The sequence below is a fragment of the Oncorhynchus masou genome, chromosome 19 (assembly GCF_036934945.1).
Source record: "Oncorhynchus masou masou isolate Uvic2021 chromosome 19, UVic_Omas_1.1, whole genome shotgun sequence".
Classification (NCBI taxonomy): Eukaryota; Metazoa; Chordata; class Actinopteri; order Salmoniformes; family Salmonidae; genus Oncorhynchus; species Oncorhynchus masou.
In genome coordinates this window covers 13,796,454-13,810,913 of record NC_088230.1, presented here as the reverse complement: position 1 = coordinate 13,810,913, position 14,460 = coordinate 13,796,454, and the positions used below count along the sequence as shown (strand labels likewise).

The following is a 14,460-nucleotide window of genomic DNA, read 5'->3' as shown; positions in this document are numbered from 1 at the left end:
TCTGCCCCCTGCTGTGCTAATGCTAAACTGACACACAAAAAACATCCTTCTGCTTAAAGAGTTAATATCCCTCTTCTTTTTTTCTTTTTTTTTGCAGTTTACAACAAGAGCCTAGGGCAGGGGTTTTCAAATCTCTCCTCGGGGACCCCCAGCCATTCCATGTATTTCAACTATTTAAAGGGCTAGCACACCTGATTCAACTTGTCAACTAATTATCAGGACCTTGATTTGGTAAATCAGTTACCTGAATTAGTTAAGGGCTGTAACAAAATTGAGACTTGTCTGGGGGGTCCCCAAGGAGAGATTTGAAAACCGCTTCCATCCTCATTTACGAGGATGACGATAGCAAAAACATTAGCAGTACAAAACTTCTTCCCGTTCTTGCAACTGATATTTTGGGGATTATGATCAGGTAAAAGGCAAAACTAAGCCATTTTAGGTGTTACTTAGCAATGCCCTTAACTGAAGAAATTGAATGTGTGGCTAAAATGTTACATGTAGCAACTTTAATTTAATGTGGCTATTCTGTGACTTCATTAGTGTCTGTTCTTTACAAACCTAGTCAACTGCCTGGTTTCTGTTTTCCAGAGAGAAAACCCATTTTTTTCCACAGTCACGATGTGTCCAAGCCAGAGTGTGCTTCCGACCTGAATTCTGTAAGTGAAAGCTCAGACCAAAAATATTCTGAAAATGTGCACAGCCATTTTGAGTGACAAAATATGGGCAATATTTTTTTTAATTGTTTTGTTCTTGCTTTGTCCTGTGTGGCTCAGTCGGTAGAGCATGGCGCTTGCAACGCCAAGCGTCGTGGGTTCGATTCCCGCTGGGGCCACCCATATGTAAAAGTAGTGGCCCCAGCCGACTTGTAAGTCGCTTTGGACAAAAGCGTCTGCTAAATGGGATATATTTATATTTATATATTTGTCAGGGCCTTGCTATATGTTCATTTTTTTTCAAGTGTCTCTTAATTGGTACAACGGCATTCACAAACCTGACAGTCTGTCCACCTCTCACTCTTCCTCTAGTGTAGCCTTGCAATTTGTGTTGGTACTAACAGCATAACCAGAATTGATCTTGTAAACTTTCCCTCTTTACTCTGTGTCTGTCTTTCCGTCCATCTTTCTATTTGTCTGGATGGTGTGTAGAGGGACAATGTGGAGGGGGTGTCCAGGGTGCCTATCGACGACGTCATCAGGGAGATCTCCAGGTGTCTGCGGCGGGCACTGGATGTGTCCCTGTTTGGCATCGACATAATCATCAGCAACCAGACAGGGCAGCATGCAGTCATTGACATCAACGCATTTCCAGGTACGTGCCATTCTCATATTTCCACAGGGTGCAGTTTGCGGTTGTTGTCCATTAAAGTTAAGTTCTACCATTTTTAAATGAATAGAATGAATCAACTGAAAAGTTAAACTCTCATATGCCAAACCTAAACATCTTAGTTTTTTTGTTAACTTCTTGTGACAGCAGCCACACTGACTTATAATACATGTAGTTATTCTCTTACACAGCTTAAGCTAGAAACGCCATTTAAACTTTAAAACGTGTGGACTGGTCAGGACCAGTGTGTTTGATTACTATTTGGATAATACTGAAGCTATTAAACTCCCATTGTTAAACTCCCATGACTTCCAAATTTCTAGTCACTGTAAAAAAAGTATATATATTTTGACACATCACCTACTTTTACCACTTTCCCAACAACTTAGAATAAATATTTTCTACCAGGGATTTGACAAATGTTTTTCAAGCGTGAAAAAAATAAGGTAATGAATTAACATTCAAATATATGTTTAGTGTTTGAACTAAAGATTGTTTAAAATAGAATTAGTTTATTTCTTTATTAAACAAGATCCCCATGTTTAGTCCTGTGAGGATGTCCTATAATTTGCTAAATATATCTTCATAATTTACTGACTATTTCAGATGCATTCACATTGAGAAATGCAAATGAATGATATCTTGTAAGCAGACATATTGTGGTTCTCACTTGCTAACTCTGTTTTTTGGGAACTTCTTAAAATTAATTTCATATTAAAAAAAAATATATATACACAAATAAAAACATATAATTGTGTCTTTAGTGGGGGGCAGTATTGCTCTAACTGGAAGCATTTGGTAATGGATAACATGGTGTAACTTCTATTATCTGAAATTGTATGACACAAGGTTTTAAATTTGGATTCCAAGAACACAGGATGAGATGTTACTATCCTTTGTGCAAGCACTTCCAAGAGTTAATGAACAGTGAGCGTGGTGAAATTTGGGGAGCGCATCGTCAGTAGTGTACCTTTGGTTCCTAGGGTGTTTCGGCCTTTCACACTATACACCCTCCCCAAAGGCGGCCAGCGACAGGGTGATCAATCCTACGCTTGCGTCCCATTCCCAATTAGTCATAGGAGTTGCCTTGTTGTTGATAGCCAACATCCCATGGGACTATGCATGGCAGGGGCGTCCTCCTCCCTGAGTCAAGCATTGTTGACCGCATACCTCCTGGCCCTCTCACTTCGGGGCCCAGCTGGGGTCTTTCCTCTTCATCCAGAGCCACTGACTGCTGCCTTCTGCCACCTCTGATACAGCTTTGATTGCCGAACGCTGGCTCTGGCCCTTAATTCCCAGGTCTCTAAGCAGTCTGGTTGTTAAAAGAACACTTGGATTCAAACAACAACAAAAAAGCATACCCCACGCCACTTTCAATGGTGGTCGACAGCTTGTCTGCAGCTAGAGAAACACAACCACTCTCAGATTCATAGACTGAGCTGTGGATGCAATGATTGCTCATTCATGAGATCAAACTCATATGTTTTTTCACCAATCTCTGATTGCCCCTTTAATTCCAGAGGGCAGGCTTTGAAATCTATTGAAGTCATTAAGCAGATCTTAAGGTATGCTGTATATAACCACATGCTAAGTATTTGTTTGGCAGGTACATGGTAACTAACATGCATCATTAAAACGCAGCATCATATGATGCGAAAATGCATCAAACGGGCCAGATTTCAGGATTTTGAGAGTTGTACAACTTGATTGCTGACATGCAAAAAAATGTGGGACTATATCAACAATAGACTAAAATTGTTTTTGTGTGAAGTTTTCATTTAAGCTAGCTCTGCTAGCTTGCGGCAAGGCAAGCTAACCATGCAATCCTACCTGCCTCACGGTTTTGCTGGTGTAGAAATGTATTCTACCTCTTGGTCACCCCTCCGGTTAGCTAGCTAGTGTGACTCAGCCCAAGCCTTGCATTATGGGCTAGCCATCTCGGCTGGCTCACTGCAAAGCAAGCTAACCATGCGTTTCTACCTGCCACACGGTAATAATGCTGGCTATCCCCTTTGCCTAGTGTAGCTTGCGTTTGCTTCGCCTGTGCTAGCTAAGCGGTTGTTCCAGCCACATGGCTCTTCTGGTCGTCGGGGTAAGGTAACCTGAAGGCTAATGCTATACTATGTAGCAGCCTAATATTCCACATGACTTTGTCATTTCAATGACAGGTATTTTTTACCTTTTTTTTAAACGCATGTTTTTACAGTGTTTCTAGGGCACAACATGTGCTTCAGAGTACAGTAACTCGAATATGCTCATAGGCTATATCTGTCGATTTTAGAGGAAAATTGTATTTTCTAGCGCCCCTAAATTTTATTGTGCTCTTAATTGTTTTTTTACACATTACAATTTAGAGCTCTGGTCAGGGTGCAACGTTTTTTTGAAAAGCTTGTATATTCAGTGGTTGTACCATATGACATTGAAAATGATCCCATCATGACAGAGGATAGATTTGTGGGAAATTTGATTATCTTTCTGAATTGGAGGGTCCACTACAGTATAGACTTTGTTGTATCATGACATGTATTTGTAGTGAAAAATAGCCTTTTTAATGTTGGTTGCACCATATGATGATAGTGTTTTTCAAATGTTGGAAGTATTTCAAAGAGAATTATTCCTTCCTATCTCTATTTTATTATATCATCACATATATTTACAAGGGTATGCCGAAGTTAAATATTCACCGCTTTCTTATACCAATTTTGCAACCCTTTTGTTCAAATTCAAAGTCGGGACGGTTGCAGCATATGACAATTTCACCCTTTGACATGCCATTCGTTTACATGTATTGGCATCAACTTTCTCAACCTTTTGAACCAACTGACATTTTGACCACTTTTCCAGCAAGTTAGACAAACTTCGAGCGCATGTAATCTTGGTCAAAGTCTCTGCTATTCAAATCTGAAATTGTAATATAATTATCTTCTACCAATCAAACGATACACTTCTTCTAGTAACCACAAACTACCTTTTTTATCTAAACTTTTACAAACAACTGACATTTGTACCACTTTCCCAACAACCTGGACAAAATCCGAGAGTGTATGAAATCTTCTCTGCTTTTCAAATCTGAAATCAGAACAGAAATCTTCTACCAATTAAATTATAGCACTGGGGAAGCACGACTTATTCGTTTATTTAACCTTAACCAGGAAGGGCTCATTTAAGATTTGAGATTTTTTTCAAGAGCGTTCTGGCAAAGATAGGCAGCACCAAGTCATTACACAATTAGACAGACAACATTGAAAAAGTAATCTAGTAAAAACAATAGAAATCACAGGAGTATAAGGAATCAGCCTCAAAATCCTTCATTAATGATTTAAAAACACCAACCGGGACAAGTTCTTCCAGTTTAACTATTTTGTAAGGCGTTCCAAGCCGATGGCGCAGAGTGCATAAGCCCTTTGGAACAGTTAGCAGGATAAAGTCCTGCAAACAGAGAGCGTACCCAGCACATTTCTGAATAATTAAACTGGACAAATAAAATGGTAGTTAAAAAAATAAAAGTATACCAGTGACTGAGCCTACGCGTGACTAGAGAAGGCCAGCCAACCCTGGTATATAAAGTGCAGTAGTGTGTAAGGGTTTTGCAGTTTTAAAGAAATCTCAATGCTCCATGGTGAATGGTGTCAATTGATCTCAAACACTGAGGAAGCGTTCCTATATAAAATATCACCATAGTCTAGTACAGGCATAAATGTAGCTGATTCCAGCCACCTCCTGGCTTAAAGAAAAACAGCTCTTATTCCTAAAATAAAATCCCATCTTTAGCTTCAATTATTTTGTAAGTTGTTGAATATGCAATTTAAAATATAATTATTATTATAATTATTATATTTATGAGGTTACAGCCTCAATCTCATTGCGCACATCTCAACCCAACACTCACTAGTCGAACAACAATAGCTAAACCATGACCTACCTATCTAAAACATTTATTATTACTGCAATGTACTGCTACTAGCACTTCTGGGCAACTTCCCACTGGGCACAGATGTCATTTCAAAATCTTGTTTTGATTTATGTCTGGTTGAGTTGTCTACTACTACCAAACTCCAAAGTAATAAGGGTTGATGTAGTAGACTATCAAAGTAATCAGACCAGATATTTTTATATATTTAACTTGGACTATATTTCACTGCTTCACTTAAGTAATAGGTTTTAAACGTCTTCAACTACCACAGAAATAATTTTATAGAGCTTGAAGCAAGTCACATTCTTCATGTAAAGTTACCTTTTTACATAGTTATGTTTGTTGTTGTGATGTATTTTGTGAATGCCTGTATTTGTATGCATCGTGTGTGCCCTTTTATGAAACATCTAAGTTTGTAAATCTGCTGCCCATCTTTTCTTTTTTTTTATCATTATTTAATGGTATTTCTATAAAAATGAACTTTTCTATTATTCAGGTTATGAGGGAGTCCCAGAGTTCTTTGACGACCTACTGAGTCATCTCACAAGTGTTCTCCAGGAGCGGGCTTTTGAGAAGACCAGCGTGGTCGGGGGACAGCTCCCCGCCGCAGCCCTGGCCGACTGTGGGAAACCCTGCATGCTCCTGGGAAATGAGGCCAACACCTGGATCGTAGAGGGAGACTGCGTCAAGAGGGGAGGCAATCAAGGACTGGGGTGCGACTCTGAAGTGTCGGCCAACTTCCAACAACATTGTGCGTCTGCCATCCCCACCAAAGCCTCCTCGCAATAATGCCCAGCCCCTAGTAGTGAAGAACAAGATGTTGTATGTAATATAGATATATATATATACAGTGGGGTCCGAAATTGACACCCTTGATAAAGATGAGAAGAAAATGACGATCAAATAAATAATTAAATTACCGAGCTACATTGTATGCTCCATTTTTGTGTTCTATTATACAGTTGATCAGAAAAAAGTGTTTAAGTTATCTTTTTAAATGTAATCTGACCGGTTTCAATCCAAGTGCCAATGCCATTTAGCGAACTCCAGGCACTTACACTTTTGGAAATACATGAAAATAGAGCTCTTTATTTTTGTTGTAATTTTTGCTTATCTTTATCAAGGGTGTCAATCATTTTGGACCCCACTGTATGGGGTCCAAAATGCCAGAAAAGCTTCAATGCGTCTTGGCATAGATCAGGGTTCTCCACCCCTGTTCCTGTCCTGTAGGTTCTCTCCAACCTAATCTAGCACACCTATTTCTAGTAATTAGCTGGATAATAAACTGAATCAGGTTAGTTACAACAGGAAGGTAGCTCTATGGGAACAGGGTTGGAGAGCCCTGGCATAGATTCTTCACGTGTCTGTAACTCCATATGGTGTTTTATTGGTGGTGGGAAATGCTCTCAGGCGCCACTACAGAATATCCCATAAGTGTTCAATTGGGTTGAGATCTGGTGACTGAGATGGCCACGGCATATGGTTTCGATCAATGTTATGCTCATCAAACCATTCAGTGACCACTCGTGCCCTGTGGATGGGGGCATTGTCATCCTATGGGGCCATAGACAGGGTAGCCAAAATAATGGCCTACCCAGTATTTTTATACATGACCCTAAACAGAATGGGATGTTAATTAAATAATTAACTCAGGAACCACTCCTGTGTGGAAACACTTTCTTTCAATATACGTTGTATCCCTCATTTACTCAAGTGTTTCCATTATTTTGGTAGTTACACATTAATGTACTTGCTGAGAGCAAGACCACAAGATGTCTTGCATATTCTTAATATTAGTGTGCTTGCAGAAGGCAAGACAACTCTGGATTCCTTAAGTGTGCTTGCTTAAAGCAAAACAACTTTAGGAACTGTTCATACTTATTATTCCGCTGTAACCTAAAACAAATTTTTAAAAGTAGAGAGAGCCACTGCTCAGGTTGCTTGAAAAGAAAGTATACGTTTTAATACTACGAATACTTTTCACACTACAATCGTATTTGCATAAATCCCAATGCATTTCAATGGAATTCCGGTCGTAACTAGTCTTCCACCACTTAAACTAGAAATGCTATTATAACTTTAAAACGTGCAGACTGGTCTGGAATAGGTTGCTTGTAAACATTTTTTTTGATACCATTTATTATTTTTGAACTAAAACTGTTTTACATGTGCGTAAAAGCTCCATAGGCTTGAATGGGAAGTTTTTTTATTTTAAAGCATACATTTTATACAAAGTGAAGCCGAATACCCAAAACCCCTTGGTTGTCCCTATCCTCATGCCCACCCATCTCCATGCCTGCCCACCCCTGGGAAGTATTTGGATTCGCAATTGCTCTTGAAACGTTAAAGCTACAAACACCAAACCAACATTGACTTGTACATGCTGACTCAACGTAGATTGCTTGTCAATTTGTTGATTCACCACTGCTCTTGATCTGTTTCAGCTACAACCACCACCCCAATGTTGACATATGGCTTAAATGGCTTCAACAGAGCTTTTTGCTACCATTCCTACCTCATAAACTATAAAGCTTGTTGTATCCCCATCTATTTCAATGGTTGAATGTGGGCTTCAACATTCTTAACTGAAATCACTACCACAACTTTCAGAATGTTCAAACAAAACCATTTTGGAGAGCTTAACACCTTAGGGCTTATGATGCCATGGAACCCACTCTAGCCTACTATACTTGCCCACTATAATACACTATAATAACTCCACACCTACAAACCACCCCAAAATAAGTCACTATAACTAACACGGCCTATTACTAATTATTACTAAAACCCTACTACTGCCATTAATACAACTATTTCACAACCATAAGTATTCAATATTAGCAAGCACACCAGGTTTACTTCAGTAAATGTCCCTTTTCAAGTTATTCTATTTATTCCCCTCAATATAGTGCTTAAATGATTTAAGCTATTAACACTAAACCAACTTCCAAATGTGCAGACAAACTCAAATTACCTTGTTTGAGAATCTTTTTGATAGCATTTTATACTTTTGAACTACACCAATATTTAAAATGATCTACAATGCATTTCAATGGCAAAAAGATGGTCGAGGCGTCAATATTCTAGACTCATCGCTTTCGCTGTTTTTAAGCTATCAACACCAAACCAACTTTGATGTTCAGACTAACCCGACTTACATTGCTTGCATTCAGATTTGTTATACTATTTATACTTTTTGACCTCAAACCATTTAAAATGAGCATACATTCAACATGGGTTTCAATGAGAACCATAGGAATATAGTGTTAGCTATTCAAAATGGTCCTTGGCCAATTATGCTACAAGACCAACTTTAAAACATTCAGGTTTTATAAACTATTTCACTTTGCTAAAATGTGCATAAATGCATGGATTCAATGCCAACAATAAGAACACAGTGGTAGACATTGTAAATGCTACTGCTCTTTAACCATTTCAGCTACAAACAACATTAAAACTGACATTTTCAGAATTTGTTTAAAATCTAGCAATTCATAAATGTCAAATTGGCATTTAATAACCCACCAACAGTAATAGTAACTCTTGAACCATTCAAACTAGACCCCAAACCAACTTGTTCAGGCTGTCCAATCAGTTGTTCCATCTACCGGCTTTTCAACTATAACCAGTCACTACCATTACTACTTCAGTCACTATCACTACAATCATTTATTTCACAACCATAAATACTATAAAGATGTCCTTCCAGTGATATTTGAACTTTTCCTGTTGAGAAGCAATAGCCCAAGGAATGTACACCCACTTAAGTGTAAAAATGTTGTGAGCAAAATGTTTTTTAGACACTGTAAACTTCAAGGAGGTGGTCTGATGTCATTGCACCCCCCCCCCTGCTTGAGAAACAATTAAGGAGCAATAGAGAACGAAGAGGAAAGACCCCCCCCCCCCCAATCCCACGTCACGTCATAATCGTACCTGGATCACCTTGAGATGTGCCTGAGTAAATCAGGTGTTCAATGAGGTGAAAAGACTGGAGCAGGACTTTAAGACAGGCTCGCAAGCACAAACATTTCCTTTAGTGCTGAGAAGGAAGATTTTTATTTTATGAATTCAGTGGTTCCAATCTGTTTGTCTTGATCCACTGGTTTACTGTGATCCCATCCCTGCTATTGGATCTCTGTCATATCAATGACTTTGCCAAATGTGTCTATAGGTTCCTACTGAGCCGACATGGTCATGCTCTCCTGTAAGGCAGGGCAAGGGGACCCAGCAGCCTTAATTTAATTTTGTGTGTGTCAGTCTGATCTTCGAGATACGTATATGATAATTTATTATATAGTATATTGTGAAAATACATTGAATGCACAAAACATTAAGAACACCTAATATTGAGTCCCCCTCTTGCCCTCAAAACAGCCTCAATTTGACGGGGACATGGACTCTACAAGGTGTCAATGTTGACTCAGACTTCCCACAGTTGTCAACTTGGCTGGATGTCTTTTAGGTGGTGGACCATTCTTCATACACACGGGAAACTGTTGAGTGTGAAAAACCCAGCAGCTTTGCAGTTCTCGACACAAACCGTTGTGCCTGGCACCTACCATACACCGTTCAAAGGCACTTAATCCTTGTCTCAAGGCTTGAAAATCTGAACTTCAATAAGGGGTGAAAAAAATCCTAACATCAATAAGAGATCATAGCTTTCACCTGGTCAGTCTCTCATGTAAAGAGCAGTTGTTCTTAATGTGTTGTATACTCTGTGTATATTGTTTATCTTTCAGGACAGAACACAATTAGTATACTACTCTGTAAAATCCAGAATAAATGTCAACTACTTAGGGCTAGATTTAATCAGGGCCGCCTTAATTGTTTTTGTTTCGGCGAAGTTGGATGTGTAACTGTTGGTGCTGTCAAAGCTGCTCTCTGCGTTATACAGATCGTGGACATTGCTTTTGGATACTTCCTTGTCGCATTTGTAGTAATCCCATGCAGCCGTGCTGAAACTTTTTCTACGGGTTTGTGTTGTAATCTACACCTCGATTAGGCTGAATTAAATCATTATTTTGTTGAATGATTTTCAATTTAACTGTCATTATTTCTATATAGCCTACCCTTTCTCATTCTGAACTTCTAACTCTGTGGGATGGGTGTGGCCACAGATTTGACACCTCCAACACTGTTACACTGTGACACCACCTAAACAAAAACAATGATATGCTATGCAGTTTGCCTGTTTATGGCTGATTTGATTGACTCTAGGCCATGCTGTTTTATTACTTGTTAAAATGCTGTGAGTGCAGCATAGATCAATTTCTATAGATTTTTATAACAAATTTGCTAAATTAGCTTTGGGGATTTACATTTATCAAAGAACCAAGTAAAGATCAATATGGGGAAATTAAAAGTTCCAACTTGAAATGTGAGATTACTGTTTGTAACCATTTTCCTGATGTATGCTATTGAACAAAATGTGTATGTTGTATAAATGGTCAATATGGACATATTTATACAAAAACGGAGATAATAAACAAGGAAGACAAATGTACACCAGAAAGTCTTTAATGGTTTGGTGAGATGTGTTGCAAGGGGAACAACTTTCCACAATACTACTTTTGCTTCTCCCCAGCCATAATTGGTGGTGGTATAGAAATGGGACCTAATGTATTAGGGTACAGTTGACGTCGGACGTTTACATACACCTTAGCCAAATATATTTAAGCTCCGTTTTTCACAATTCCTGACATTTAATCCTTGTAAAAATTCCCAGTTTTAGGTCAGCCAGGATCACCACGTTATTTTAAGAATGTGAAATGTCAGAATAGTAGTGATTTATTTCAGCTTTTATTTCTTTCATCACATTCCCAGTGGGTCAGATGTTTACATACACTCAAGTAGTATTTTGTGGTATTGCCTTCAAATTGTTTAACTTGGGTCAAACGTTTCACGTAGCCATCCACAAGCTTCCCACAATAAGTTGGGTGAATTTTGGCCCATTTCCCCCTGATAGAGATGGTGTAACTGAGTCAGGTTCGTAGGCCTCCTTCCTCGCACATGCTTTTTCAGGTCTGCCCACAAATTTTCTTTAGGATTGAGGTCAGTGCTTTGTGATGGCCACTCTAATACGTTGACTTCATTGTTCTTAAGCCATTTTGCCACAACTTTGGAAGTTGGGGTCATTGTCCATTTGGAAGACCCATTTGCAACCAAGTTTTAACTTCCTGACTGATGTATTGATGTTTCTTCAATATATCCACATAATTTTCCATCCTCTTGATGCCATCTATTTTGTGAAGTGCACCAGTCCCTCCAGCAGCAAAGCGCTGTCACCCCCATGCTTCACGTTTGGGATGGTGTTCTTCGGCTTGCAAGCCTCCCCCTTTTACCTCCAAACATAACGATGGTCATTATGGGCTAACCGTTCTATTTTTGTTTCATCAGACCAGAGGACATTTCTCCAAAAAGTACGGTCTTTGTCCCCATGTGCAGTTGCAAACCGTGGTCTGGCTTTTTTATGGCGGTTTTGGAGCAGTGACGACTTCCCTGCTGAAAGACCTTCCAGGTTATTTTGATATAGGACTCGTTTTACTGTGGATATAGAAACATTTGTACCGATTTCCTCCAGCATCTTCACAAGGTCCTTTGCGTTTCTGGGATTGATTTGCACTTTTCGCACCAAAGTACGTTCATCTCTAGGAGATGGGTCTCCTTCATGAGCGGTATGACGGCTGCGTGGTCCCATGGTGTTTATACTTGCGTACTATTGTTTGTACAGATGAAGGTGGTATCGTCAGGCGTTTGGAAATTGCTCCTAAGAATGAACCAGATTTGTGCAGGTCCACAATTCCTTTTCTGAGGTCTTGGATGATTTTCTTTTGATTTTCCCATAATGTCAAGTAAAAGAGGCACTGAGTTTGGAGGTTGGCCTTAATACATCCACAGGTACACCTCCAATTGACTCAAATTATGTCAATTAGCCTATCAGAAGATTCTAGAGCCATGACATAATTTTCTGAAATTTTCCAAGCTTTTTAAAGGCACAGCCATCTTCTGACCCACTGGAATTGTGATACAGTGAAATAATCTGTCTGTAAACAATTGTTGGAAAAATTACTTGTGACCTAACTGACTTGCCAAAACTAGTTTGTTTACAAGAAATTTGTGGAGTGGTTGAAAAATGAGTTTTAATGACTCCAACCTAAAGTGTATGTAAACTTCCGACTTTAAACCAATATTTGAAAAATGGGTAGCATGGGTGGGAGGCAACACAATGGGTATGTCTGCAGGAACACAAGGTAGTCTTGAACCTTTTTTTTTATTTAGAACAGGTTTGTTAGTCTTTTGTAGGCTGCAAATGTCATGTGGAATAAAATAGTTTGACACATGGGAGTCATTACTACACAAAGCACTGTATTACATGATTGAGCTTAGGCAAGCTAATAAAAGCAGTGGGCAAACATCACTAACAAAAATTACAAAATTTGGACACGATTCAAACACTTAGTCAATAACGTGTCCTTGGATTATAACAAACTTTGAAAGGTAAGGACAATAAATTACTAGCACAACACAAACACGAACTTCCAGTCCAAGGTAGCCACACTGATTAGGGTGCAGGTGAGTTTAGTTGAGGTGTGCTGGGGGAGGAAGTCCTGCCCCTTGCAGGAACTGGGAAATGTGTTTGACTGGTAATTGGTGGAGACTGAAGACGTGAGTGGGGAATTTTCAACAAATATGGTGAAGTTTTTGCCTAGCCAATCTGGCAAAGTAGAGCTATTACTGTACCATATTGTTATACAACTGCAGTCTTTTCAGGGCCTGTATACACACATACTTTCAGAGTAGGAGAGCTGATATAAGATCAGTTTTGCCATTAGATCATAATGAAGAAGTTTATTTGGATAGAGGGGATGGTATCCTTGATCTACCCTCCTACTCTGAGACTATTTTTGAATATGGCCCCAGAGTTACATTAAGTGCCAAGAAGGTAGTGGTTAGACCAGGCTCCACTTACAACCTTCTGCACATAACCTGTGATGACACTGTTGGTGTGCTGAGTGACACAATAACACCACAGTGTTAAATATGTTCACTATTTTTACCTACATGTATCTTAATGGTGTTATTGTGATTTTGGACCTGAAGAGTCATTTCCCTGAAACAACAGGGAAATATTAAATATATGAATATCGAACTGGCATAGTTGGCTATTCAGCACGTTCAATTATACAGTAATATGTTTTACCAGTCCTTGCCTTACCAATGATGCTCAATCGAACGGTAACTGGATGCCTGTCTGCATGCTTTAAGCTATATGTCTGTAGGAGCAAACCATTTATGTGACCGGGGTGGTGTACCTAATGAGCTGGCCTCTGAGTGTATATGGACATGTCCAAATTGAAATGCTTCCAACAAAGTTTTCAATTATGGGCAATGTAAGAGTTAACAAATTAGCAACAACAACAAAAAACATTTATCAATAAGCTCTGCATTTCAGAAATCACCTTTGTAAGCACCCCAAGATATTATGTAAACTGTTTTTTTCTCTCAGATTTAGCCATAGCACTCCATAGGGAGTAATGCTTTCAAAATTTGTCAGAATGACTGATTTGTGCAGACTCAAGATGGTAAGTGACAGTTGCTATCCAGCAGAGCATGGTTATGATTTGGTTAGCTTGTCAATCAAGTTTAATTGTCTTATAACATTGCAAGACAGTTGAGTTTGTGTTTTATATCTTTGTACTGTGCATATAAATATGGCTCTGGAGTGAGCAACTATTTCTTTCTCTGATTTAGGGTGCGTTTGAATTTCCAATGTGGCGATCTACTCCGATTTCAGAGCACTCTCACCTGAGTGTGCCAGAGCGCAGAATGACTAACAAATTTAACGCTCGACACCTATTGAATATGGCCGGTGTCCGTAAACAAAGTTTTTAAAAATAGCGCAATTAAATTGTTGCCTGCAGCGCAGTTAGTCACCAATACTCTGGCTAACATGAAAACACCCTAACCAGCTTTGCTAGGGCGAGTAAAACGGTCAGTGAGGTGTTCTCTCATTTGTGTGGGAAGTAGTTAGCCAGTTAGCTTGGGTGCTTTCTGTTTCTTTTCATGTTAGATTAAAGAATAAAGACAGACACAAATGTCAAGTTCAATAGCCATGTTCAAGTATTGAACAAGTCCCTACATACAGGGTATGGCGAACAGCCCAGCTCGTCGATTACCTATCAACTAGACTAACACTTGACTGCTGTTGTGAGGTCAGAACACTC

At 39.1% G+C, this 14,460-nt stretch overlaps 1 protein-coding gene across 3 annotated transcripts in view; it reads left to right on the top strand.

Annotated features, from left to right (window-relative positions):
* itpk1a (inositol-tetrakisphosphate 1-kinase a) overlaps window positions 1-10,269 on the top strand; it is a 63,892-nt gene extending 53,623 nt beyond the window's left edge. For all 3 annotated transcript variants that reach the window (XM_064925024.1, XM_064925025.1, XM_064925023.1), the window contains 3 exons: window positions 589-656; window positions 1,146-1,308; window positions 5,733-10,269. In XM_064925024.1, coding sequence (XP_064781096.1) covers window positions 589-656; window positions 1,146-1,308; window positions 5,733-6,025 — 524 coding nt within the window. In that variant the 3' untranslated portion in view covers window positions 6,026-10,269. The remainder of the gene's footprint in view (window positions 1-588; window positions 657-1,145; window positions 1,309-5,732) is intronic.
* The last annotated feature ends 4,191 nt before the right edge of the window (window positions 10,270-14,460 follow it).